This window comes from Aphis gossypii, chromosome 1 (assembly GCF_020184175.1).
Source record: "Aphis gossypii isolate Hap1 chromosome 1, ASM2018417v2, whole genome shotgun sequence".
NCBI lineage: Eukaryota > Metazoa > Arthropoda > Insecta > Hemiptera > Aphididae > Aphis > Aphis gossypii.
Genome location: NC_065530.1, coordinates 26061546 through 26088488, shown reverse-complemented (window position 1 = coordinate 26088488; position 26943 = coordinate 26061546). Strand labels below are relative to the sequence as shown.

Sequence of the window (26943 nt, the reverse complement as noted above, 5' to 3'; positions counted from 1 at the left end):
TACGTGTTTATAATTTATTATAGTATTACACTATTACCTGATATTATATTATATACTGAAAATATAAAACAGTAATTTAACAACGTGTCGGAAATTTGTAAGTAATCATTTATCACTATTCGGAGTGCCTAAAAAAAGTAGTAGATAAATAGCTACTTAAATCAACTTTGTTGAAGTCATAATTATAAATAAAAACCAAGAATTATAATATTCATTATTTTATAGTTGTAGATGTCAGTCTGTTGAATATACATATACTGTTGAATTTTTACAATATAAATATTATAAATATAATAAATTCATGTTTAATAATAGCTCAATTTAACCTAATATGTAATAACAAATCTAACTACGAAAGATTGGTTTTCTGCTTATAAAGTTGTACGTACTTCATAGAGTATAAATAAATATTGCATTAACATCCACTTAATCAATATTATACATTTGTAATGATGAATACCCATAGATAATAAGAAAAATAACAAATAGCCTAAATATTTTTAACTTAGAGCAGTCGTGAATCTTAGCGATGTTAATAAAAAAAACCATATATTTTTGAGATTTTTAGGTTTTTGTAAGAAGTATCCAATGAAAACTTTGTGAGGAACCATGTATTAAATGTGTAACTAAAAAATAATAATCAAACTTTTGTAATTTTGACAAATATTTTCATAATCTAAACTTAACTTAAATCAACCATGAATTTGTTTGTGATTTTATATAAATGAAAAAAGAGAAAATTTTAAAATTTTTATTAATATCACAAATTGTAATTTGAAGCACTTTAATTATTCCTCAAGATTACAAAAAATTGAATTGAATTTTTTTTTAAATTTTATTTTCATTCATACAAAAACAATATATAAATATACTATTACACTAATTTAGTGAAATAGATATACTCGTATTATCACTAATGCACATTTTTAAATAGTAGACGTCTCCAAATAGTATATTTTAAATTTTTTTCGGAAACAAAGAACAAAATTAATAAATACCGAATCCTCTGATTTCTGAATAACAAGCGTTCACTCACCGCTCCATCCAAATTAAAAAAATAATGTATAAGATTTTTGCTCATTCGTTTCACTAGTGTAATCTATAAGTATGTATGCTGCTTTAAAATTTAAGACCAATAACGAATCAAGAAAACACAATGTTATTGGTAATTACATTTTTAAGTTTAAGTATATGATACTGAAGTTTTTTGAAAAGGTAGCAATTCAATATTTTTTTAACAAAGCTTATTTTTTATTTACATTACCTTATCAAAAATATATTTGGACAAGTATTAAATAGGTAACAAATTATTTCTTTAGATTTTGTATATTATCAACAATGACAAACTTTATTACAACTCTTATTAAAATATTAAAAAAAAAATTAGTATACAATACAAAAAAAAAAACAATTACAAATATAAATATATTAATCATGATAATTTAGTAAGCGTAATATCTATTAAACTATATTATAATCTATTTAGTTCAAACCTCGCGTATCAATTGTGTCTTATTTCATTGACACTGCCAAAGCCATTGCCGACTATTACTGGTTTAGGATAACGCACAGGACACGGAAAATCCTGTTATTATTTCACCAATAATTAAATTCGTTAGATTTTGAGCGACTTAGTCATTTCGCGTTCACCGCGAACGGTTGAAAAATAAATTCGTGTTACGATATTACAGTGGTTGATCGATGTCATTCGACCGCCACTCTTAATCACAGCCATTGCCCTTAAATTAGTGTTTGTACTTGCCACAGCGAACTATTATAGTTTGTTCGCCTACCCTCGAGTCTAGTCAAACCGACCACAACGGCCATCACCATCGCCGCTATCGGTATCGTTTTGCCGACAACCGGAAGTGTTACCGACCGCCGTGGATGACTGGTGACATGATTTCGAACAGTTGCAGCACGATGTGCCTGGCTTGATTGATGACGCAGGTCCATCTTCTTTCTTGTGCTTAACCCGTCTGTTTTGGAACCAAATTTTCACCTGTTTCTCGGACAACCGTAGACAGTTGGCAATCTCGATGCGCCTCAATCGCGACAAATACATATTGCTGGAGAATTCTCGTTCCAATTCTAGTAGCTGGTTACTAGTGAACGCTGTCCGGATCCTTTTCGAACTTCCGGAATCTGTATCGCTTTCGCCATTGTCTCGTAGTGAGTCTTCAGTCACAATACATTCTAGACAAAAACAAAAAACAGAAATATGAGGTTCGATATTTTTTTCAAAAAGTTATAGTCACAAAGTAATAAATCCGAATTAATATTGGCAACAATAATTGTATATGGTCGTGTATAAAGTTAAAAAGCGCGTCTTGAACTATTTACATATGATTGAATTTAATAATTTATCAAGTAGATATATCATTATCAATACTAGACATTAGAAAAGTAAACATTTTTTATAAATAAGATTTTTAAAAAATTATAAGATAATAATAATAATATATTGGGAAACATTATATAAGTATTATTTATTCTAAATTATGTTTAGAAAAAAAATAAAATAAAAGTATAATTAAATTTAAATAAAGAAGTTTGGAGAAAAAAAATGTTTGTGGCTATATAAAATCCTCTTTTATTAACATATTATATTATTATTATTATTAGATTTATTGAAAAGAAATTACTTTTTTTAATCTGCAATCATTAGCAAGTAATAATTAATAAGCCGTCTAAAGTAATCTCTAAAGTAAAGTCGACTAGGTTTTTTCTTCTTTACGAACATTTTTAATAATATTGTTCAAAAATAGTATTATTAAATATTGTATTTAAAATGTAAACAATGTTTAAAATATTTTAAAACCTACGAAACAATTAAAGGTATATTATGTACCTACCACCAAACACTTGTAATTAAAAACTCATGAGCGACAAATTGAATTTTAAAATAATTTAAAAAATGTAAATTGATATCAACTAAATTAAATTATACGTCTCATTCAATAATATAATAAGATCGTATTAAAAGATTATGAAAATATTTTTCGTTTTAAATTTCTTTACCAGAACTTTTAAACAACACTGTTTCTATAGTGGTAACTTATAATAGAATTAAAAAACCTAATCTTCTTGGTTTCAGTAAATACGTGTTTATTATATATTAAAACTTACCCGAGTCGTAAGCCATCATTTCGTTCGCGGTTCTCTTTTTCGCCGTAGTTTTAGCGTGTTGCGATCTATTCTTCTGGCCCGCGCTTGTGGCTACAACAGGAACGGGTTTAACGACAGTTGGCGATACCTGCTTCTGGTGGTGATGCTGTTGCTGTTGGTGGTCTTTGCCGAATGCACCGCCACCACCTGCATTGCTACTGCCACCAACCGGATAACCGAAAAACCGCGGATTAGTAGCTGGTGGAAATACAACAGGCGTCGGAGATTGGTATCCGTAGACCGCGGCCGCCGCTGCAGTCCTATTCAAGAACTGAATGTACTCGTTAAGTTGTGGGTGATAAGATACGGAGGCTGCGGATACGGACGCTGCAGCAGCGGCAGCAGCAACGGCGGCGGTAGTGGAAGGACGTTTGACGCTTCCTATGAGCGTGTCGATCAAAAAAGACCGAGACATGGTCTTCTTGGTAGAAGTCATCGTCACTGGCCAACGAGGACCGTCCATCGTGGCTGTGGTGGTAAGGACTTGAAACCGATGGTTACCGATCACACTCACGTGACCCAACGTCGAGACTTTTACAAACGAAGAAGCGACGGAAATATAATATTTTAATACGGTTGTAATAAAATAATAATAATAACAATTTGATAATACGATTAGCAGGCAGTTAAGTACGTATAACTACGTAATAAATGTATACGGGTTTGCGCGCGCGAACACGACGACGTCCAGCGTTGAGGTCTTCGTCAGCGGGGTTGTGTGGTGACTGACTGTCTACCGGAGATCTGCGTCGCACCAACCCCACCGACCATCCTCGAGGGTCGTCCCCACTACCAAACCATGATCCGTCTGTCAGGCACCGCCTACCGATGTCTTGTACGGTACGACCCTTATTTTTCAACCCTCGAGAGGGTGCTTCGAGTGCATCGTGTCTGTGTGTGCGTATGTATCGCCTCTACCGCTGTATACAATGGTGTGTTTATTGACTGTTTTTAAAAACCCATCCCGCTAATTGTCCGTCTGTATACAATTATATATCTGTCCGGCGACCGAAAATCAATCCACTCGACCAATCCCCACTCCCTGTGAGTTTCCTGGTAAACAAATATCCGCATCGGCACCCGTTTTATTAATCATGCCTCGATAACTTCCGTCGCCAACGATCTGTGTTCTTTTACCGACTCGCTAATATCAGTAATCCACGATGCACCAGACGCAAAAACGTCATTCATCGTAACTGTCGACCACTTATGATGAATAACAATACATTTGAATGAATTCTGCTTGTGAATACAAGGACGAAAATTTATATGAGATGGCATTTGTAAACACGTAGATAGTGTTTATGGACATTAATGCGTTTGTCATAAAAATATAAACTCCTGCTTATGCATATACATATCTACGAATTACATACATTACTTTACATAAATAATCACGATGGACGAGATTAAAGCTGTTATATGCATCAAGTCGTAGTTTTAGTTTAGTCATATATACGTATACGATAATATTTTACACTGTGTTTTTCCGTGTTTTACCTGCTAAATGCGATGTTCTACCTCCTATCTGTGGGCCGTGTCGTTATCTCTTCTCAAACATTGCTATTTATATACAATACAAACTACAAATGTCTAAACATATCGTTTTTTACTCATTTTTTTTTTTAACTCAACATGATGACAATTCGGAAAAAGAAACTAATATTCTTATAATTTGTATTGTTATATATTATTTTCATTATTCAACAGTTTGTCGTTTTTGAAGACACCATACATTTTTAATTTCGTATTCCGAAAAACATAGTTTTGAATATTTAAAATGAGTTGTTGATTAATTATATAGCTCTATAACTATTTAAGGTTTAGACGAACTACGAAAAGTGATATAAGAGTACCCAACAAAATTTTAGTCCACTCATATGCGCATATATTTTTTAATATATAATATAAATATTTAACTCTTTAACTAGGTATTCTTTGGGAAATCGGAGGAAGTTTTAAAATATTTATACTTCCAATCGAACCGAAAAAAATAAAAATAAATGATAAATATATAAAATTGTAAAAAATATTATTCAATTTTTTTTTGCAATGACATTAAATTATGAAAAATTATACTTTCAAAAGAGTTAAAAGTTTTGAAATAATATAAGTGTAGACACTTAAATTAATAATAACCTTGTGTATAATATATATATTATATGTTTAATAAACACATTATATTTAGTGTCAACACTTAACACTTTTTCGGGAATATTAAATTTAGTACTGCAGTGAATGTCCCATAAATAATAATGCAATTTAATAGATTAAATATTAAAATAAAAATTCAACGATAAAATCACAGTTTAACATTGCACGACTTCAGTGACAGCGTTAATATAATGATATTATTATTTAACTTTTACAGTGCTTAACTGATGCCCTATTAATTTGAGCTGATTTTCTTAGAATTTTAAAATGAATGGAAACTGTAGAACGATTGTTTAATTCTCGGTAAATAAAATATTTTGAAAATTGAATACATACAAATAAAGTTAAAACCCGAATTATATAATATTAAAGTAGCTTATTTATTTATGGAAAAAAAAGTGTTTTTACTGTTAAAATTTATCATAGTGAGTATAATATAATACTGTGTTTTATTATTGTGTACATCAGTATATTATAATTATATTAACTGCTTGATATAAACTAAACAATTGAAATTAAAAGCATGTGCGTAATAGCAATTAAATTAAATACCCATTAAAAAGTAACACCATTTTATTTTTGTTAAACATAAAATAATAAGGTAGTTTTTTTTTACATTTTTAATCATTTTTTTCAATTGTATTTAGGTACACAGAAACAGTTTTATTAAGTCTTAATGAAAAAATTAAGACATTTTTGAATTAATAATATATATATTTTAATTACACAATTTTCTTTAAGGTACACATTTACCTAATTAAAAGTCTATTTTTTTGAAAATCATCATTTATTAAAACGTATACCAGCATTATTACTGTGTGTCTACATAATATTTTTTATTATTTATTGAATATATTATCACTTATTATAAAATTTATTTGCTTAATAATTAAACTACTTGATATCTATGTAGTCATCATGGGTATCTAAAAACTAAAACCAATCATGAAAAAAATTTTATATTCTGAAAATGAAACCAATAAATTTATTTGAAAATATTAATTATTCCGGTTAGGACTAAACTGAAATTTATATAAATTTGCATTTGATGATTTTAATTTTTTTTCTTTGACTTCTGGTACATATTTGTTTTTAAATCTTCAATAATTCTTACAAAAAAAAGAAGTACACTTTTCTTTAAATTTATTAGTTTTATTTTTAATATTAATGTATCGGATGTTCGAATTAAAATTTTTAATTTCAGTTGATCATATTCACAAAAAATGATGTACAATGATGTTGTTAAATAAATAAAATAGTATTTTGATGAAAATTATTTGATAATAATACACAGCCTGTGGGTACAATTACCCATTGCACAATATTATGCTTCCTAGTTCGTACCGTCAATTAAATTGAGCTTTAGTTAATAACCCAGCTCACTTAATAGGTACTTAGTTTTATTTAAACTATTCTATCTTTATGTTTATAATTGTTATATTATGTTAACTTATATAACTTTGTAATTTTTGTCATTTACCATAAAATACATAAAAAATTAAATTAAAATATATCTCAAGAGTATAAAATAAAAAGTTTTGTTTTAAACAGAATATATATTATTATCTATTACGGAGGATATTTTTCGTAGAATGCATTATTTAAGTAGTTTTATTAAACATAGGCTTTATTGCTATACCCTTAAGCTATAATATTCTTTATAAACTGTTGGTAAATTAAAAGATAAGTTTATATTTTCTAAATATTATTAGTAGGTGTATCTTAAGTAACATAGGGAAAACTATTAACTAGTCTTTTTCTAAAGAGTAATCTACTGTAAAAAAGGAAGAAATTACGCAATATACGTTCGCTGTGAGCTATTTAAAGAGGATTTTATATAATCGTGGAATTTGAGCCGCGCTGAAGCACATCCAAGTACGTTTTTAAATGTTTCGATTATTTAAACCATTTGGTTTAACGGATTGGACCTGACTGTATTTGAATAATTATAGTCGAAATTTGGGACGATTATCGCAAGCCTAGGGAAACAATAATAACAATAATACTAATTTAGGCAAAATAACAGGGATTGGTGTAAGCACAACTATTAATTTATATCTCGCTTAGGACTTAGGGGTATCCAATGCGTTGTGTATTCCGACCTAATTAAAATAGTCATAATATTCGTAGTTTGTAATTACAGACACATGTAATATTAATTATTGTTAGTATTTTTTTTTTATTTATGTATGTACATCAACATCCAAGTTATTAACTTTAACTAAATCTAAGGGATTATAATTTACATAAGTTCATGCATTAATATAGATATAAAGCAGCTTTATGCAGTTTGATCGACTTATTAGTACTTATAATTTAATATTATAATGTATTAGTATAAATTATTTACTCATAATACAAATTAAAAATTATTAAAATATCTCAGGAGTCAGGATAAATAATGAGTTAGATACAGCTATTTCAAACAATTTCAATGTTATTAGTGATGACAGCCCGACCACCCATTCTAAATTTTGATCGGGACTTTGCCCCGGTCTTATACATGTTCAAATCGCCTCTAATAAAGCTATACAAAGTATTAGTATAATAAGCTCAAATTAAATAGTATAATTCCGATAGATGTAAAATTGTTGTTAGCAAAGTGATGGTTTCTGGAATGGGCGCAAGAAATTCATCGGGTTTGTATTGAGTTCATTGTGGAATCCTTGGTATTCGTGACATTTGGTGAAAACTCACTTGATTGCATCTGGTATGGTGCATGAGTCACAAAGATGTTGATCTTATTTAACCAGATAAGTACTTCAATACTTGTGGGTATTGTTAGTGTTATTACTATCTCTAGTATTAGAAATCATCAAACAAATAATATACAGCATAAATAGCGCCATGGTTGCGCTGAATTTACTATATTTCAAATTATAAAACTAATATCACATGGATTCTAAAGTTTAATACAAGCACACATGAATTCGTTAACTGTAGGTGTTAATGTTTGATTAACAAGGTTAATACATTTTCCAATACTATTCTATTGTTGTCAATACTTCTAAATTCTTAGGAATTTACTAATAAACGAGTAATAGCAATATATAATAGTCATAGCAGTGTTGATAAACTAACCTTTTTATGTCAGATTATTTTAAACGACGGTTTTATATTATCTATTTCTCACGTTAATATTATTATGAAAATTGCGTGGATAATGGTCGCCCATTATCGAGTTCTTTCCGATACCATCTTTAGTTTCCACTACCCTCTCCAATCGAACGAAAAAATACGATGACAGAGTTGGTCGTTATTACGATTACCATTTAGACGGGTAACTGTAGTATGCACTACATAATAAATAATGTGTCTAATAATAATATTATATAATTTTACATATTCTGCAGCCGCCAAAGGATGAATATAAAATCGTTTACGTTATTACAACTGTTACCCCTTCACGGTACGACTGGTTATTATTATTATCTATTTTTTTTTCATCGATCATGTGTGTTTATTGGACGAAACCGTCTGTGCAAGGGCGGAGTAACCGGCACTAGGGATAGTATACTGCCGCCGCGGGAAATAAAAAAGGGTAACGAACGACTGTGCTGGGACGAAGGGATAAGCGATAACAATACGAATCGTTTAATCGTCTGTCATATCCGGTTCTAAACGTTGACGATAATATAATATTGTACGAGTGAGTAGTTTATGGAATAGGTTGATGGCAATAATTATTATATTGAGAGTCAAGCGATGTTCTCGACAAAATAAGTGATGAATTCTAGTTTAAATGATAAAAACAAAAAAAATAAATTAATCAAATGACGTATCAAACACGTTTACCGAAATATTTTTTTAACAAACTAAAAAATCAAAATCGTTAATTAAATGACGCCGTAAATTCATTCGACTAATTAAATTTAATCACAATTTTATATATTTATACATTATAAAATTAATTCAAACATAAACACGAAACCATGTATGTATATTATATACTATAGCTTTCATTTTTTTTAGTTGGAAATTTCAATTTCTATAATATTTTTTTTTTAATTAAAAAAAAATTAAAATGATTTATTCAATATTTTCAAAAGAATAAAAACTGAAACAGCTATACTGTAAAAATATAAATAATATAGTTTATAATAAAAATAATATCTTGATGTTATTTAATTATTATTACAACTTGAATTACAATATACAAATATTTACCAAAATACATGATTTAACAAAATAATATTTATACTACCAGAATTAATTTGTAAACACATTAAGAGCCTCTTTATAATTAATATGTCTCTATGCCAGATTATTTTAATGACAACCAAAGAGCATTACTACATTAGCATACAAAGTAACAATAAAATATACATGTAGGTAGGTAAACTTAAATAAATAATACTGTTTGACAAAATTATTAATATGAATATATGATATGGTTTCCTCGATATATGTTGGTTTTATAATTTTATATTTTTTTTTTTTTTTGAACACTATGTTTGCACGAGTGACGTGTTGGAAGGATATAATATTTCCCATAATGAAAAAGCAACATTATTTTCTGGGCTTATAGAACATTGTATGGCATATGAGAAAATTATGTTTGGACAACAATAACAAACGGCCGTGGTTTATCATGTTTATGTATGTTTATTAAATTGTGTACGAGGTGAGAACACTACACATACGTGTGCAAATGGTTTGAGCACCACGGGTTTGGGCAGAAAAGAATTCAATGATAATATTACACGTATTCAAATAACATACCTATACGAATCACTGTTTTGTCGATCGAAAAGAAAAAAATTTCACAGGGTTATCGAATTGCGGATAGAACATTTTAAATTGATGCCGTGGAAAACGGATGGTGCCGTCATATGTAAGAATAGAAAATTCAAAAATAATCGAAATACGATGTGAAAATATGTCCTGTGCAGTATTGTAGGTGGTGGAAATAGATTACCCATGGAGCGACATCACTTGAAAACTAACACAAAAAAATGTATCAAAAGTGCTGGACACGAGAGATGTAACATATCGCATTCATGTTTTATGTATCAAATAACTTTTGTCTAGACGTTTCTCTGTATATTTTGTTAACGATATTGTACCTTTTTATTTTTCCTTGTTTTTTCATCCTTTTACGTATGTGGTTTATGGATGCCTGAATCTAATGGTTTGTACAAAATAACGTAATCAACGCGGTGAAAAAATATATTTATATCTAAATTCAATTTACTATTTTTATTATTGATTGAAACGTTTGATGATACAGATAACAGTATTATTGCTGCAATTCTACACACGATAGATTACCTACTATTATAATTATATAGTGTCGTCAATATTGTATTAATTTTCCGTTTCTTCATACTTCATTTTATTAATATAATATTATAATTATTTACTCCACACAATTTTTTAGAGATATTGAACAAATTACCTAGGCACTGAACTTGTGATAGTGTAATGTACTTATGTACTAAGTATATCGTTATGCTAAAAAGTTATGATTATTACACTACACTCGATAACACTAGTCACTAATCATTGTTATCAACTTTATTTTTATAGTATAAAATACAAAGTAAGTATACTTACTATATTACTATATAACTGTATTATAAGATACGTATAATAAAGTACATTTCATAAAAAGAAAAGAAAACTATTTCATTTTTAACTATCGATTCAGACTAAAATACTTTATTTTGGTAGGTAGTTACACTGGCATTTGTTTTGGCAATTGACTATGTTTACCATAAAAAATCTACTGTCAATAATGTTTTATTGTCTTTAAGCAATACATTTTTAAAAATAAATAAAAATTATAAAGAAGAAAATTCACAATAATATGATTTGAGTTAATATAATTGGATGACATGAAACATGATATCGAACAAAGCATTTTTTTAATTAAAATTGCAATCATTTAATAATTTTAATATGAAATTTATAATTTATCATAAGCGCACATACACACAGTAGTACCTATTATATATTTCCAATTAATCTGCTTATATATTCCTATTGTATATAATATTACCTTTGTAATATTATCCATTATTTCATAACTAACTCGCATATTCACACAAATAGTAATCAAATATGAATTTGAGAAATAATTAATATACAAGATTATATCCTTCAGTTTAAAGTACTATAAAAAGAAAAAAATTACTTTTGAATTCTTAAATGATTTATAAAATGTTGATAAATTACTATAGCTATGAATTTTCATCGCTTTTTTTTTAAACATGTCTCTATTATATCACGTAAAATACACGTAAATATATTTCAAAAATTAATAAATGCGAAAATTCAATAAGAATTCACAATAAAACTTAAAATTTCTATACTTACATTAACAATATTATTGTATTTGACTGCTTTAAATTAGTCAATATTAAACATAGAAAACGATTAAATTATTCATTTGAGAAAGGTTTTGGAAAATTAATCGATTTATGAAAAATATGAATATTAATGTCATATTATTGTTTAATTGGATGTATCGATTATTTTCTTTGCATAGCAATTTCAAAATAAAATCAAGTTTTCTTTAAACATACATTATTTCAAATATATAAATTAATAAAAAAACTCAAAGTAGTCATCATACTCCAAAATCAAAAGTAGACTAGAAAAAAATACTTGTCACTATTCAATAGCCACAGACGGTCATCGTCGTCGTCCATCATAGACCGTCGAGTCGTCAACAGCCGTGTTTGAACGTCAACGTTTATCTGCGAAAAATGGACGTATATCCACGGCCTTTTGAGATTGCCGGTGGCTATAGACCGTTTGAAACTGGCATAATGGTATCAGTTATCGGTAAAAATACCCACGGAAAAAATACCCCATGGGAAATATCCAATAAAAATATACAAAATCATACTAATAAAATTGTCTCCCATCCTCGTTGTAAATAAGAAGTTGAATATAGGTACATTACTCTATAGTTGTATCCTATAATCAGATAATTAATAATTATAAACGAATTTTCTCTCAAAGTTTTCAATTTGTAAATCGTCGTGATGTTTAAAACTATCTATACAAATTTTATTACCATTAAATTAATTCAAAAAACACTTAGGTACACGTTTTAACTGCGCAACACATTGCATTACTTAATATTAAAGATAATATTCATACTTATCTTTAAATCGTTTAGCCGACCGGAAAGCGGAATATCCCAGGCTGGTTGTCCGCAATTTATGTACATTTTAAAATTCAAATATACCCGGGACGCAATTTACGTATGTTTTAAAAGAACACGGTCCATAATTTACATAGTATATGATTATGACCTTTTTTGGAGAGCGAAATTCACCATCTCCGATAATTTTCTCTGGTATTTTTTACCGGGTATTTTTTTCATGGGTATTTCATTATCGACTAATTTTTTCTAAATCTTTTCAAGTCCGAGTTCATCTTGCTTGTGTCAGACTGACAATAAATGGAGAATATGAGGCTTGATATTAATTTCAAAATCGGTTTTAAGTATTGAAAAAATTTTTTATTACATATCAAAATTAAAATTAAAATCAATAATTATTAGTCAAAGCACTCAATTGTTCATTCATACAAAATTGCTATTAGCCTAAATGACAAATAATACAGAATAACTATTTTATTATTTTTAAGTTATAACTAATGGGCAATGGCACCAATGCACCATTTACAAACAAAAACAAATATTTGATTTTCGTGAGCTGAAATAAAATGTATGTAATATGAGCTATCCTACAGAGGATGAAATAATAAGCTACAAACCCTAATCGATTCTTAAAAAATCTATTGATATAACTTTTATAAAAAACCCGTCCAATAATTTTGAGTCTTTAGCGGATAATGAAAAATATTAATTTATATACATACTATTAGTATAATACAAATATATATTGTGTATTTATTTTTAAATAAAATATAGAACAGTGAACATGGAAAGCTCGTGATTTGAATGTATGGATTTAAATTTAACTATGCACACAAATATTACAAGTCATCACTGTTTTGTAAAATCTTGTACCACATATATTCATGTAGATGACAATAATACTTCAAATCGTTTTATGGGTATTTTTATCATTTCTGTTTAATATTCAATTTTGTAGTTTTTAGCATATTTTACCTTAAAACAGTTTTAATGAATTACTATTAAACACAACTATTAAAATAAGAGCTACCTCCTCGTAGTGACTCTTGGACAATTATACTTTTTTCAAGTAGATCTCAAATGATAGTTTAGGATGCACTATATTTAACAAAAAACTAAATAACTTCTCAACAGACAACGAACGAAACAATTTACGTCGGCGCCATTCCTCACATTACCACATACGTCACAAATGACACTGTAGTCTGTAATGCACTAATGCGCAGCAAAGGAATGAAGTTAAAGTAATTATTGTATCATTTAACATTTTGTTAGATATAGATGGTGGCTGGCAGTACGCGCACCGATATATATATTGGTAAGTAAATATGAAGTGGTACCAGGACTAATAACCAGAGGGTACAAGTGAAAAAAAGTTATTTATAACAATCTAAAACCTATTTTTTAATTGATGTGAATGATAAATTATTATATGTTTTTATCATAACAATTTTTTGTCTGAGAGAAACATATAAATCTACAATGATATGGCATTTCATTGAGTAATATTGTATTATAAAGGTTTATATAATATTATGTTCAGTAAAATCACTAATTTCTTTTAATGCATAATGTTTATGTAATTTAATGATTTTACTGAATTTCAATAATAATTAAATAATTTGAATAATACATAAGTAGTACTACTACAGAGGTACCTATCATGCAAGGCAAATTATTATTGTATTTTGATTTTTGTTTTACATTTTGTTGTTGTCTATAATAATAAGGTTTTCACAGGGAAGTTAATCGATACACTGCGTGCGTGCAAAAACTCCGAACGGGCGGAGGGGGGGGAGGAGAAACAAAAACGGCTATAATCCTATACTAAAAATAAGCCGTGGAAAACTATATGGAGAAAATATTACCGACAAACGTACGAACGAGCGACAGCAGCTAAAAACTCGCAGACAAATAATTTTCTCCGTTCACCCTCTCGTCCACGATATTGTAAAATACCTACACACAAAAATACATAGGTATTATAGTGTTATCATAATAGGAACCTCTTTGGGTCGATCGTCACGGCCCGACCGCCATTCGAGTGCCTTTGACATTCACCGCACAGCCGCCGCGAGTGTACACACTGGGTGTCAGGTATTTAGCGCCCCTTATACGAGATAGTGCACACACACGTACACACACACACACACATACACACGCACATTTATAATATGTATAATGTGAGTACATGTATTTCGATTTATATATAATAGCAGGTATAAACGCTACCGTTGGCGGTGTCGGCACTCGTTTGTACATAATGCACGCATTGATAAAATTTAATATAATAATATGTAGAGCTGTGCGTGTAATATGACAGCGCGGCGATGACGTACGTACGAATGGACATGATATTTTTTTGTTACCGCGCAAAGATATACAGAGTGATTCACCGAGCACGATCTACACGGTTTTTTTTTTTATATTTTAATAATGATTTTATTGAAATAATTCTAATTTTCGAAATTTTTAAATAATACTTAAACACCACGTTTTCAAATTCTTGCCGGAATGTTTAGTACCGCTCCTCTTCCCCCCTCCCACCAATTTTCTCTACTTTTGTAAAATATTTAGCAGATAACCTCCTCTCTGATAAAGTTGTTGTATCAAAATTAAAATACAAGCCAATAGTTATTGAGGATTCGTAAGGTAACAGTGTTATGAGTTTAGAAGACATGGAGACTATAGAAATGCGAAAATTTTTCTATTTTTTTTTTCGATGGATATTTATCCATCAACACTTATTTTAAAGACTATTATTTTTAGTATAGATATTTTAATAACTAAAAAATCACTCATTTTAAGTTATAAATGAAGTTCATACAATACAAATTATCAAAACAATTATTAATTTCATAATGTAGAGTAAAAACTAGGTTCTCATTTTAAAAACAAAAGTTTGAATTACCATTATAACACTATTCAAGTTGTACAATAAATGTCAAGAATTTAAAAATATAGTTTTTACACTCAAAAATTCCAAAAGTCAAAATTTCAATACATGTATTATTAAAAGATATAACGGCACTCATTTTCTTCACTCTATGATCATGCTTAGAGAATTGCCCTGTATATATAATTTCTAGCGAGGTACGTTGGAGTTGTGAAAAAAAAATCAAATCAAATCCATCTGTTCCCGTTTTGGCGGTGGCGGCTGCGGTTTCCATCCGTCTGTCCGCACAAAAGTGTTGTTAAGTCATTTTCGCGTCCGTCTTCTGGCGCGATGAATGGCTGCCAATTGAACAGCACATAGTTGCCGACGACGCCACCACATTTCTCAATGGGATATCACTCTCGAGTGTCAGAGCTGCGAGTGGTTCACAATTTATACATATACCATTTATTATTTAAACATATATATAGGTATATATAGGTATATGTATAAATACCTATATGTTTTTATTGTGTGTATGTTTCGAAGAGTTGGTCGTATATTTTTCTTCTCACCTACACCTCATTCATTCGATTCACATATATTTATATAATATCACGCCCTACTGCCAGCAGAGCCCCAAAACTGTTTTCGTTTTAGAATTTTAATATAATTATTGTTCTTATAAATAAACATAGTATAGGTAAATAAGTTAAAACCTACATTAATTTTCAACGTACAATACTTAATGTATTAATTTATCTTTTAATCTAAAACAATACTTTAAATGTTATGTTAAGTAGGTATCTACATAATTTATTATTTTTGAAAATAACGATTAGCTTACTAAAAATTGTTGATGAATTTTTAAGGATTCATAGTTTTCTTTTCCATTCACATACATAAAATATTTTACTAAGCCAAAGGAAATTAGTGAAAATATTAATAATATATATATAAAATATTAATTTTATAAACTAACGTTTATTTTTAAATATAATATTAATACAGCTAAACATCCAGTAGAGTGCCATTTAATTTTAAACATTTAGTTTTTTAGATGTAAAAATATTCGCTTCTATTTTGTTTTTTATGGTTTAAATAAAATTTGATTGAAATATATATACATCCCATTTTAGAACTGCACAACGTTGTTTATTATATTAGTGACATTAATTTAAAATGACTGGGCTCATATTTTTACTCCAAAACTTTATCCATTGGCAGACTTTATAATGTCTATAGTCGTCAAAAATAAATATTAAATATCTTCTATCACTTTATCAACGCAACTTTGACAAATGCATGAGGGAATACTTGGACTATTGCGGGTTTGTCCTATACTTTTTTATATAATAAGAAAATCGTATTTGTTCAATTTGATTTCATTTAAAGTACTGTCTCATGCGTTATGATTTTGCAAAATTGACGAACTACAAACATTTTTATTATAAATCAATAGATTAATGTGTAAATGTTCCTACATAATAACATTTAAATTTTATTGAAACGAGCAAATTGTAAAATCTTAGTATTAAGTTACCAACAATTTTTGACCTAAATATTATTATAAATCTTTCTTAAACTATACTAGGTGTTTGTATTAATTTTAAATTCTAAGTATATCAAAGAATTTATCAATTTTACAATAGCGTTTTTACTATTTTGTTTTGCATGAATAGAAAGAATTTTCAAAAGCGTTCATGTAAGCGTATGGCCTTCGAAAATTCATGTCTCTGAAAATCAAGTGTAATATTGGTACATGCAATTTTTAAGTAGCCATTTTTTATTCTTTTAAAAAAGGAATTGAACGCCAAACTAAAATACATAAATTATAATATAATATTGATACATATTTTTAATTCTTTTTAGTATATTTACTAGTACTAAAAAAAATTGTTATTGTAATTGGAAGAAGAAAATATATAGTCTGAATAATTCATTATGAAAATCTTGATTTTGTTTCTATTTGATTTAATGTAAATTAATAATTTAATAACGATAATCAGAAAATTATTCAGTATTTAGATGTTCATCTTAAAAAGAACTTCAATATTAACAGATATTATTTTATTGAATTGTACAACCATAGTCGTTAGAATTTAATATTCAAATCAATAGGCGCGTAATAATGAACGATTTAAGCTTATCTATATGATGAACCATTAATGATCGTATAACGAATCACTACCCTTGAATATTGCTTGAAATTGTATGTAGCAACATGTATATAAATCCAGTTTATCACTCACGTCGTATCACAACAATATTAAACAATTGCATAAATACCACAATGAAAATTCCTATTTATTCATATTTATGAAAGATGTATAATAAATCAAAAATATATTTTCTTAAACAGAAGTAAAAAATTCAGTTTTTATAGTCTTATAGCTATTTTATTTTGTGCGCATTATATTTTAAGTCATTAAAAAAAAAAAAAAAAAAAAAAACAGTTAAATAAATACCATTTATGTTGGTATAATACATTACAATGTTATAACTTAAAGTTAACACCAGATTGTCCTTCGCCTGTAGATATTAATACAATTTGTATTTTAAAATATTAAATACAATTCATTTTATGCTCATGAAGTTCATAACAAAATAATATACATTATAATGTACACAGACATAAAAAAAAATAATAATGTTAAGAGTCAGACGGTCATCGTAAAATGAAATGGTTTTTTTTCTAGAATACTATTGCATTTTGTCATTTTCTTTAAATTAATCCCAAGTTGAATGAATTTGTATTTATTATAGTCTAGATAAATACTCATTGCAGTATACTTAAATTAAAACCTATTTTGATTGCATTTTCATCATACTTCATTCCATGAATTAAAAAATACATTAGTTTGAAATAAATATATTTTTATTATTAAAATTGTATACTCTTTACATTAAAAACATTAAAAGAAATCAACACAATGTCTGATTTAAAATAGTTTCATAATTATTAAATCAATCAAATTTTTTATTAAGAAAATCCGGGTCATTGATATAACAATTGTAAGTATATAAAATTTAAGTATCAATTTAATTTAAATTGTTTCAAAACTATACTAATTACTAACCATTTTATATTTTAGTACATTAATGAAATATTCTTCTTCTCTTTCTTCTTTTTTTTTTTTTAACAAACTGTTCTAATTTTTTAAAATTAATCAAGTATAATAAATGATAAATAATGTGATATTCAAAGGAAGTAATATGCAAATGTACGTAGGTATACAAAAATTCAAAACAAAATGTATTTTAATTTATATCTACCTGTTATTCTAACTCAGTCATCTGACTGTAGTCTAAACTATCATCCTTTAAATCGTTTACAGTTTGATTGAATTATAATATACATTAAGTATAAACATAAATACCAAAAAAAAATATATATAAATAATCTATTATTATTCATGATATTAAAAAAGATTCAATTTGACATTTCTATGCAAGAATTTATGTACCATGGTCTTAACATTGACAAAAAGAATAAGTTCCGTTTTTTATGTAGGAGGATGAAGTATTAGTGCAGGTAAAACGAAAAAAGTTTATTTATACATAGCATTACATTATTATATCTGTTGTACATAAACTACATAACTGAGATGAAACTAACTTTTTCACCGTGATGATAAAATATTAGAAAAAAAGTAAATAAAAATTCAAAAATATATTATGTATCTTATTCACTCACATAATATTTTTTTAATTTAATATGAATTAAACATCTGTGGTTGCATCATAAAACTGTATACTACCCAATGTGCGAATGATGTAAAAAAATTCAATTTCCATTTAAAATCCACTCACCGTGGAAAATATTATGATTACACATTTTAGTGTTTCTATAGTTGATAAAACACAGTAAATAGTATTGACATTATGTTCATTGTATGCTTTTTATGCTTCTTTAACGTCGATTGTGTTCGTTAATCGCATGATATAGCCAAATGCAACGTTGCTTTTTAGATGAGGGAAACTTCACGGTAATCTTCACATACAATATTGACACAACTATGAACTGCTGAAGACGTTTATTGGACAAACACTATTCCTACGTTGTTTGTTTAAAATAATGGATAAACAATAACGTTTGCGCATCATAATATCCACACATCGTTTGTTCCGAACTGGAATACTACCGTTTACATAATTCAATATACATTTCCTACATCTTTGTTGCCTTCAATTTTCAAATTTGTAACTTTACTTTTTTGATGATAATAATTAAATAATAAATGTATTATAAAGAACAAATAGTATAGGTAGTTAATAAAAGTAAAATGGATTCATTTGCACTAAAAATGTCTCAATATGTATAAAAAATATTTAATTTATAATTGTTCAATAATTATAATTGTTATCATAGACATTTAAATCATTTAATAAATATTTATAGCATTATAGCTATCATGGTAACTACATAATCTATATAGACTTATAATACCAATTAATTTCAATAATAATAGAAAAAAATAGAAAACCAAAATTCAAATAATAATTCTTTCGGATTCTGAGCATGGACTAATGAATGAATTGTAGAATTAAGTAAATTTGATAATTTATTTTTTAATTAATAGAGGGTAATATTTTACAGGCCGCATCGATCTCTGTTTTTTAATATTTTAATCTCAAACTTTATAATCTGTCTTCAAAAATAATACAATTTTAAGCAATTATTTGTATAAATTATATTTTACTATTATTTGGAATAAAATAAAAATCGGAGTTCGATGCAGCTTGTAGAAAGTCTTCTTCTCTCAAATAAAAATATAGTAACCGAAATCTGACAATTCTACAAGGCCTGAGAATTATTCCTGTGACGTCATTTTTTTCAATATAATATACCCTATCGACACCCCTTAAATAAGTATCGGGTAGTAAATTAGTGAAAAAAGTATTATAATTAATGTGGTTACTAAAATACAAAATTTAATTTTCAAATTTTATAGAATTGTGAAAAATTTAAAAATCTGGCCCCTTAACAAAATTTGTCAAAATCTCAAAAAATTTCAAATTATTTTATAATTAAAAATTAATAAAACGTTTGTTTTATATTTAAGCATTCAAAATTTAACAACAGCTTTATTACTAGTAATTCATATAAAACTATAAATCTAAAAAATATATAAATACAATTACTTTTGATAGACATCTTAAAATTAAATTACTTATTTAAACGATACATAACGATGTTTATTATATTTTGTAATAATTTAAAAACATTATTCTCGGAATTTTAAAAGTTTTACGTACAAGTATATTACAAGATATTATCTATTTATATTAGGAATCGATGTTTAAGTTTTAATAATTTTACAGGAAAACAATATTTAATTTCGAGTTGTATAATTTGGTATAATATGTTATAAGTACTAATAAAAAAAGTTCATTCAATATTCTTGCAAAAAATGATATTAACCTACCGTAATGCTAAAAATAACATAAACGACTTTAATTGATATATCAAAAATATATATTAAGAAGTATACTAGCTGGTATTGGCTGACAGATTGTTTCTGCTCAGAATCATTTTTCGTATACAATGATTTATTATTGAATACAAAATTAACACATCCATAATTTATAGTACCCACTTGATATCTAATATACTATATACAGCAGAGTGGTATCTATTTGTCTATCTTTCTTCTTTTTTTTTTCGAGGGGGAATCTTTTAAATTTCTAAAAACACCTAGATTTGCATTAAACGACTAAATATGCAATTCATATCAAAAATATTTCCATAAAAGAACAAACATCAAAAGATCGAAGTATGAAAAAATATGCATTGAAATAGGTATTTCATACTTTCAATTTCTATTTCACACGATACATTTTGCACTTACTTAGCATGTAATCGTATTATCTTCTTGAAGAATAAATAAATAAATAAAATAAATAATACGGTCAACTAGAATAAAATTCAACCGCATATAAATACGTATCTATTGAGTATCAAAAATTGATAAAAAAATGTTTTAAGTTAAGTATGTGTTGTTATTAATATATAAATGCAGAATAATATGCATCTATATTTAATTTTAATTTTAAAGTACCTATAACTTATTAAAAGAGTTTTATTTTATTGAACACAAAAGCTTTGTCAATAGACACAACAATAAAAATTACAAATTTATTATATGATAATCCTTACATAATAATACTTATATTCAAATAGGTACAGACGATGAAAAGTTTAATACAAAAATCTTACTTTGTTTCTAATTGTATTCGTTATTATTGCGTATGTATAATGCATAATATAAATTAAAAGTTGCAATTAATTTTGATTTATACAAATAAAATGTCCATTTTATACGCTGAAGTTAAAAGTTTAACATTTCCAAGTATTTTTCGGAAGTAAAGAAATTAATTTGTTGTTGAAACTGTCTTGTAAGTTTTTAGTCGTTCTCAGACCAGACATCCTACTACCTACACAAAACTATAGTTTATGTATCACTTCCACAGACAGTTAGGCGTATAACTTTAAAATCGTTTACGAATCTAATAGTTCAAGAACATTTATAAAAGACCACCAGAGAAGTATAGACATAATTTCAAGGCAAGCAGAACGTCAATAAGAACACTAAGACCCTTAGCATTCGTCAATTTAACACGGTAAGACACATTTAGACACCATAAAGATCACAGTGACTGTAACACCCATGTACACACATACTCGCTCACACATACTACAGTGAAACACAGTATACACGTGTTTATCACGGTTCACGGTCCAGTGGTAGTCTTATGAATGAGCCAGCTATATAATATTCCATATAGGTACTTGGAGACTGGCAAGTCAAAATACAATAATAATAATAAAAAAAAAAACCCTGTATTATAATAAAACCAACCGAATTCGATGGCAATTTTTCAGAATGGCTAATGTCGGTGATCGATTGAGTATCGGATCCGCCCACTCTCCGTACAGCTGCTCGGTACATTACCACAATCTTGTTAACGACAATCATTAACACGGTCCGATGATTTTTTTGTCAATTTTTTTTTTTTTTACATTGCCCCTCTGTATGTATAGCTGATAATGTGACATTGTAAAGCACACCCTCAATAAGCGAAACTCGTAAGTGCGGGGACGACCGTTGGCAAGCACTCCGGAGAAATCATTATAATAATATCTATAGCTACTTCTACAACAATATAATGGTTACAAACTCATCAATCTTAAAAATACCAAGGCACTTGAGGTATTTTTTTTTAAGAATTTCACAAAACATTCGTTGGGATTTAAGTATTTACTGGATTCATTGAAGTATGTAAGTATACTACAATATAGAAAACTAATAAAAGATATATTTATTAACAATGGTCATATTGAATTCGTAAAATAAATTGTCGTTTACATACGTATTCAGTATGCATTTTTAATGTATTACGTTATTCTATGTGTAGGTTCTTTGAAGTATTAATAATTAATACGTTTTGTTTTGATTATTTATTGTTATAAAATATGATTAGAAATATAAAAATATACCTCATTAAAATAATAATTATATTATTCGTAGGAAAAGATAAAAATATTGTAGTATTTAAAATTAAAATGATGTTTAATAATTTAAGTTTTATCAAATACGATTTTATAACATACTTTTCAAACTTATTGAAACCTAAAAATAAATAATATTTTAATATCTAAACGGAGCGTTTAAACAAAGTTTGAACAAATTTAGATATTTAAATGAAGAGCATAATTTTAGTTATTTGTTATAATTTAAAAATAGTATTTGTGAGGACATGAAACTTTGATGTATATTATATTATATTTTGTAAAAACAAAAATAAATATTGATTTATTGCTATCGTTTATTTATACCATTCTATAATAATTACCAACTGGTGGGTATTGAATCAAAAGTGAATAACAATAATAATATTATAGCTATGATATAAATATATACTAAAATTACTAAATGTAAAATTAATAATGAAATAAATATAATGTTCTTGGCAAAAATCAATTTAACTTATTATCTTTCTAATACTTTAAAAATAAAATAAATTATTTAATAGTAATATAAGTATATCATAAAAATATTAAATAATATTTAAGTATATTATACTTAATAATGTAGACTTATAGATCATCTTCGCTCATAAACGTTTTTCATATTTAGAAATTAATTATTGAATTCAAATTGTTATATTCTATAGTTATCTATAAGTATAGAGGGTAGCCAAATTTTTTTTTACCGCGATCTTCTAAACATTCACTTTATTTTTGAAGATTGACTTCCACGATAAAGTTTTCATTATTAATAAGTACCTATAATTATTAAGAAACGTACTTGCATAAAGTAAATATTAACATACATAAAGTTTTATAAATTAATTACTAAATTAACATATTATTTTGTTTATTTGGGCGTTGTTGAAGTGTGATATTGCATTTCGTTGACCAATAAATTGATCGTCAAAAATAAATTCTAATCACAATTCTAAGCACACTGACACTGATATATTATATTACATTGACTTCCGTAATGATGAGATACATCTACCTACTTTACCCCTCTTTTAAAAAAATTTAAAATACACCAAAGCAAAAATATTTTATAATATGTCATTCATCGGAATTATACTTATTTAAGTCAAATCATGTGAGAGTATCTTGTATTAATAATATTCTATTTTATTATTAATTTACAGATATATTAGTAGAGTATAAAATTTCATTTTAAATTGGAAAATAATGTTTCATGACTTATGACTTGTAAATATCAAAATATTATATAAATAGATTTGCTTACTTGTATAATTTTATATTATGATTTATTTATAACATATTAATCTACGAAGGCAAACATTTTTTTAAAACACTTTTACTTAAATTGTACACCATTATTATTTGTGTAGGTACAGTTCCTTTATAGGCTTAATATATACTTATATAATATTATATATAAATAGGTAACAACTAACAATATGTTCAAGTGTTAGTGACATCAATCCACAATTAAAAATATACTTTTGCAAATACCACAACGGATCGTCTTCCGTCAGGCTCGATTTAGCCATCATTATTATTTATTAATAATATAGAATAATTTCAAAATCGTCTGTCCATTAAATAAGTATTGGATAACTAACTACTATAATCGATTCTGTTTTAAACAATATTATATTTTTTTCATGATTACAACAGTTTAAATGATTAGAACCACTTATTCATTTTATTATATAACATATATAATTTAATTTATTTTTTCCATTTATTAATTAAATATAATATTATAAATTATACTAAAATATAAAATACAGTTTATGTTAATTTTTTTTTAATAAAAGCCATAATAAAATATGTAATGTATTTTACATATTATCTTTGAGTATAAATACTAATATTTATAATCAATAATATTATGTTAATTAATTTATATTTGACTTTAACTCCTTTTAAGTAAAAAAGTTAACCTTAAATTACTGATTAATAGTAATTATTATTGTTTTTAAAATTATTAATGATTTTTGAAATTTAAAAGAAAATAAAGCAAAATATGCACGAAATATTACGGTATAAAGGTTCTATTTTCATTAGATTAAACGTATATACTTTGGATAAATAACAATAAAACAATATATTGTTGGCATATGCCAACATTAAGGTCAGGGACAAATAATAAATTGAAAGATCTTTTGTTATATTATTGCTATTCAACCAAGTTATAATGGCATCATTATTCTTAATTTTAATCCACATAGAAGACAGGTACGTTTTTTTAAGATCGTATTTGTATTTTGCGTTGACTATTGAAATATGTAAATTTGTTGACAAAATTTTACAAAAATAATCATCATCAGTCAAACATTATTTTCTATACAATATGCATGTATATACATTTATTTGATTTTATAAATTACTGACGTATTTTGTTTTGTTAGAATACATTTTTACAGTAAACAACTAAAAAGTTCTATTCGTAATAAATAAAAGAATACATTTAGTTTTGTTGTAGCTTGATAAAATTTATATAATATTATATTCTGGTTTTAATATGATTCGTTGTTGGAGTTCATTATAATAATTATTTTTAGTTATATAATAACAATTATAGGTATACTAAATTAATTTTATTTGACTGAGACACTATAGTGCCTGGTTGCAAGGAAAAATAATTAATTTAATAGTTCAAAAATAAACACTAAAATGTAATGATCCAATGATGGGCCACTAAATCATATTTAAGGGACTATTATCTATTCGTTGATTCATTAAAATATGTTAAGTGATTGTTCATGTAATTTAGTATAATAATTCAAAATTAAATGTGCGTATTATTATATTTATTCTAAGTAATAAAAAAAACTTTTATTTTATTGTGTAAATTAAAATTTTGTTTTTCGGTAGGTAATAAAGATAATTATCCGTTTGGGTAATAGGTACTCACATTTTAATAATTTGACGACTTTGTTTAGTTCTTAATAATTACAATTTAAGGTTTTAATGTTGTTTAAGCTGCCGTTTTATGACGAATCAGGTGTTATATTCTGTCCAGCATTATTTATATTTGTATATGTATATTATTATACTAATCATCATTGTCGATAACATCGACGCATCGTTTGAAATTTTTGATTTTTACATCACGTCAAGGCTACATCAAAAACAAGCCAAAGTACATTATTGTAATTATGTCGAAGATCAAAATGTTTTGTTTTATTTATTACAAGACATAGTATCGATTGAAAAAGCCCATTCTCCTGTTATGCATTTGTATAAGGATTGATAGATACTTTGCTCGTTAAATATAATACGATTAATAATAGTGCTTCAGGAATTCTTGAGTAGGTAATATATTTTTCTAAAACTTCACGATTAAATATTTTCATACTTTTTATTTTATTTTTAAAAACATGCAGTATAATGTGCTCAATACCATTTAAAGCGTCGGTGAATCGGTGAAACATTTGAGGACCGTCAGAACCTACGGAAGTTTCAGCCCCCCCCCCCTCATCTGAGTGTCCGGCTAAGGTAACTGACATTAGACTGCACGGATATAAGTGATAAGTAAAAAATTGTGTACGCTTTGAAAACGATTTTTAATATTTAATTAGATAATGAATAAAACTAAGGTTCCGAATGTAAATAATTATTAAAAAAATATACAATGTAACGCTTTGTGGACTTAATTCTTTTAACCACAAAACGATAACGTTTCTAAAATTTTACCACTGCTTTGGGTTAATTCAGCGAAATAAAAAAAAAAATCTACAAACTGTCAACAACGGGTGACGGCCTATATATACTGTATACTCCAGGCGAGTAATGTACCAAAAGAAAAAAACACTACGAACCGAAGGGGTGGATGTACATTGTACGTATATATACATATAATGAAAAAACAGCGTTATTATTATTTGTATTTTTTTATAATCATTTTTTTTTCTCATTTTAACACCCAGCACGTGCAAACCCAATAGGGTATATAATATATTATGTTTTTTTTCAATAATAAAGAAAAAAAATAGCGATTATTATTTTATTATACATAATAATATATATATATTCTTAATGTATTCTCGTATACAATGAGTTATGCTGTAGCGTATTTTTCCGCTCGTTCTTCGATAATAATAATAAAATAATAATAATAATACGCATTGTCGT

At 26.9% G+C, this 26943-nt stretch overlaps 1 protein-coding gene across 1 annotated transcript; it reads right to left on the bottom strand.

The window, feature by feature from the left end:
• Positions 1-1244: 1244 nt before the first annotated feature.
• LOC114122399 (homeobox protein Hox-D4-like) lies at positions 1245-3932 on the bottom strand. The gene is made up of 2 exons (XM_027985051.2): positions 3130-3932; positions 1245-2196 (listed from the first exon to the last, which is right to left on the bottom strand). Exons 1-2 carry the CDS (start codon positions 3629-3631, stop codon positions 1802-1804), a joined length of 897 nt encoding a protein of 298 aa, XP_027840852.2. The 5' UTR covers positions 3632-3932; the 3' UTR covers positions 1245-1801.
• Between the last annotated feature and the right edge of the window lie 23011 nt (positions 3933-26943).

Excerpts from the sequence above, each read along its gene's own strand:
- LOC114122399 (XM_027985051.2), bottom strand. The coding sequence starts at position 3,631 with ATGGACGGTCCTCGTTGGCCAGTGACGATGACTTCTACCAAGAAGACC. Across the intron at positions 2,197-3,129 it reads AATGATGGCTTACGACTCGG|AATGTATTGTGACTGAAGAC; the intron begins GTAAGTTTTAAT and ends GTTTTTGTCTAG.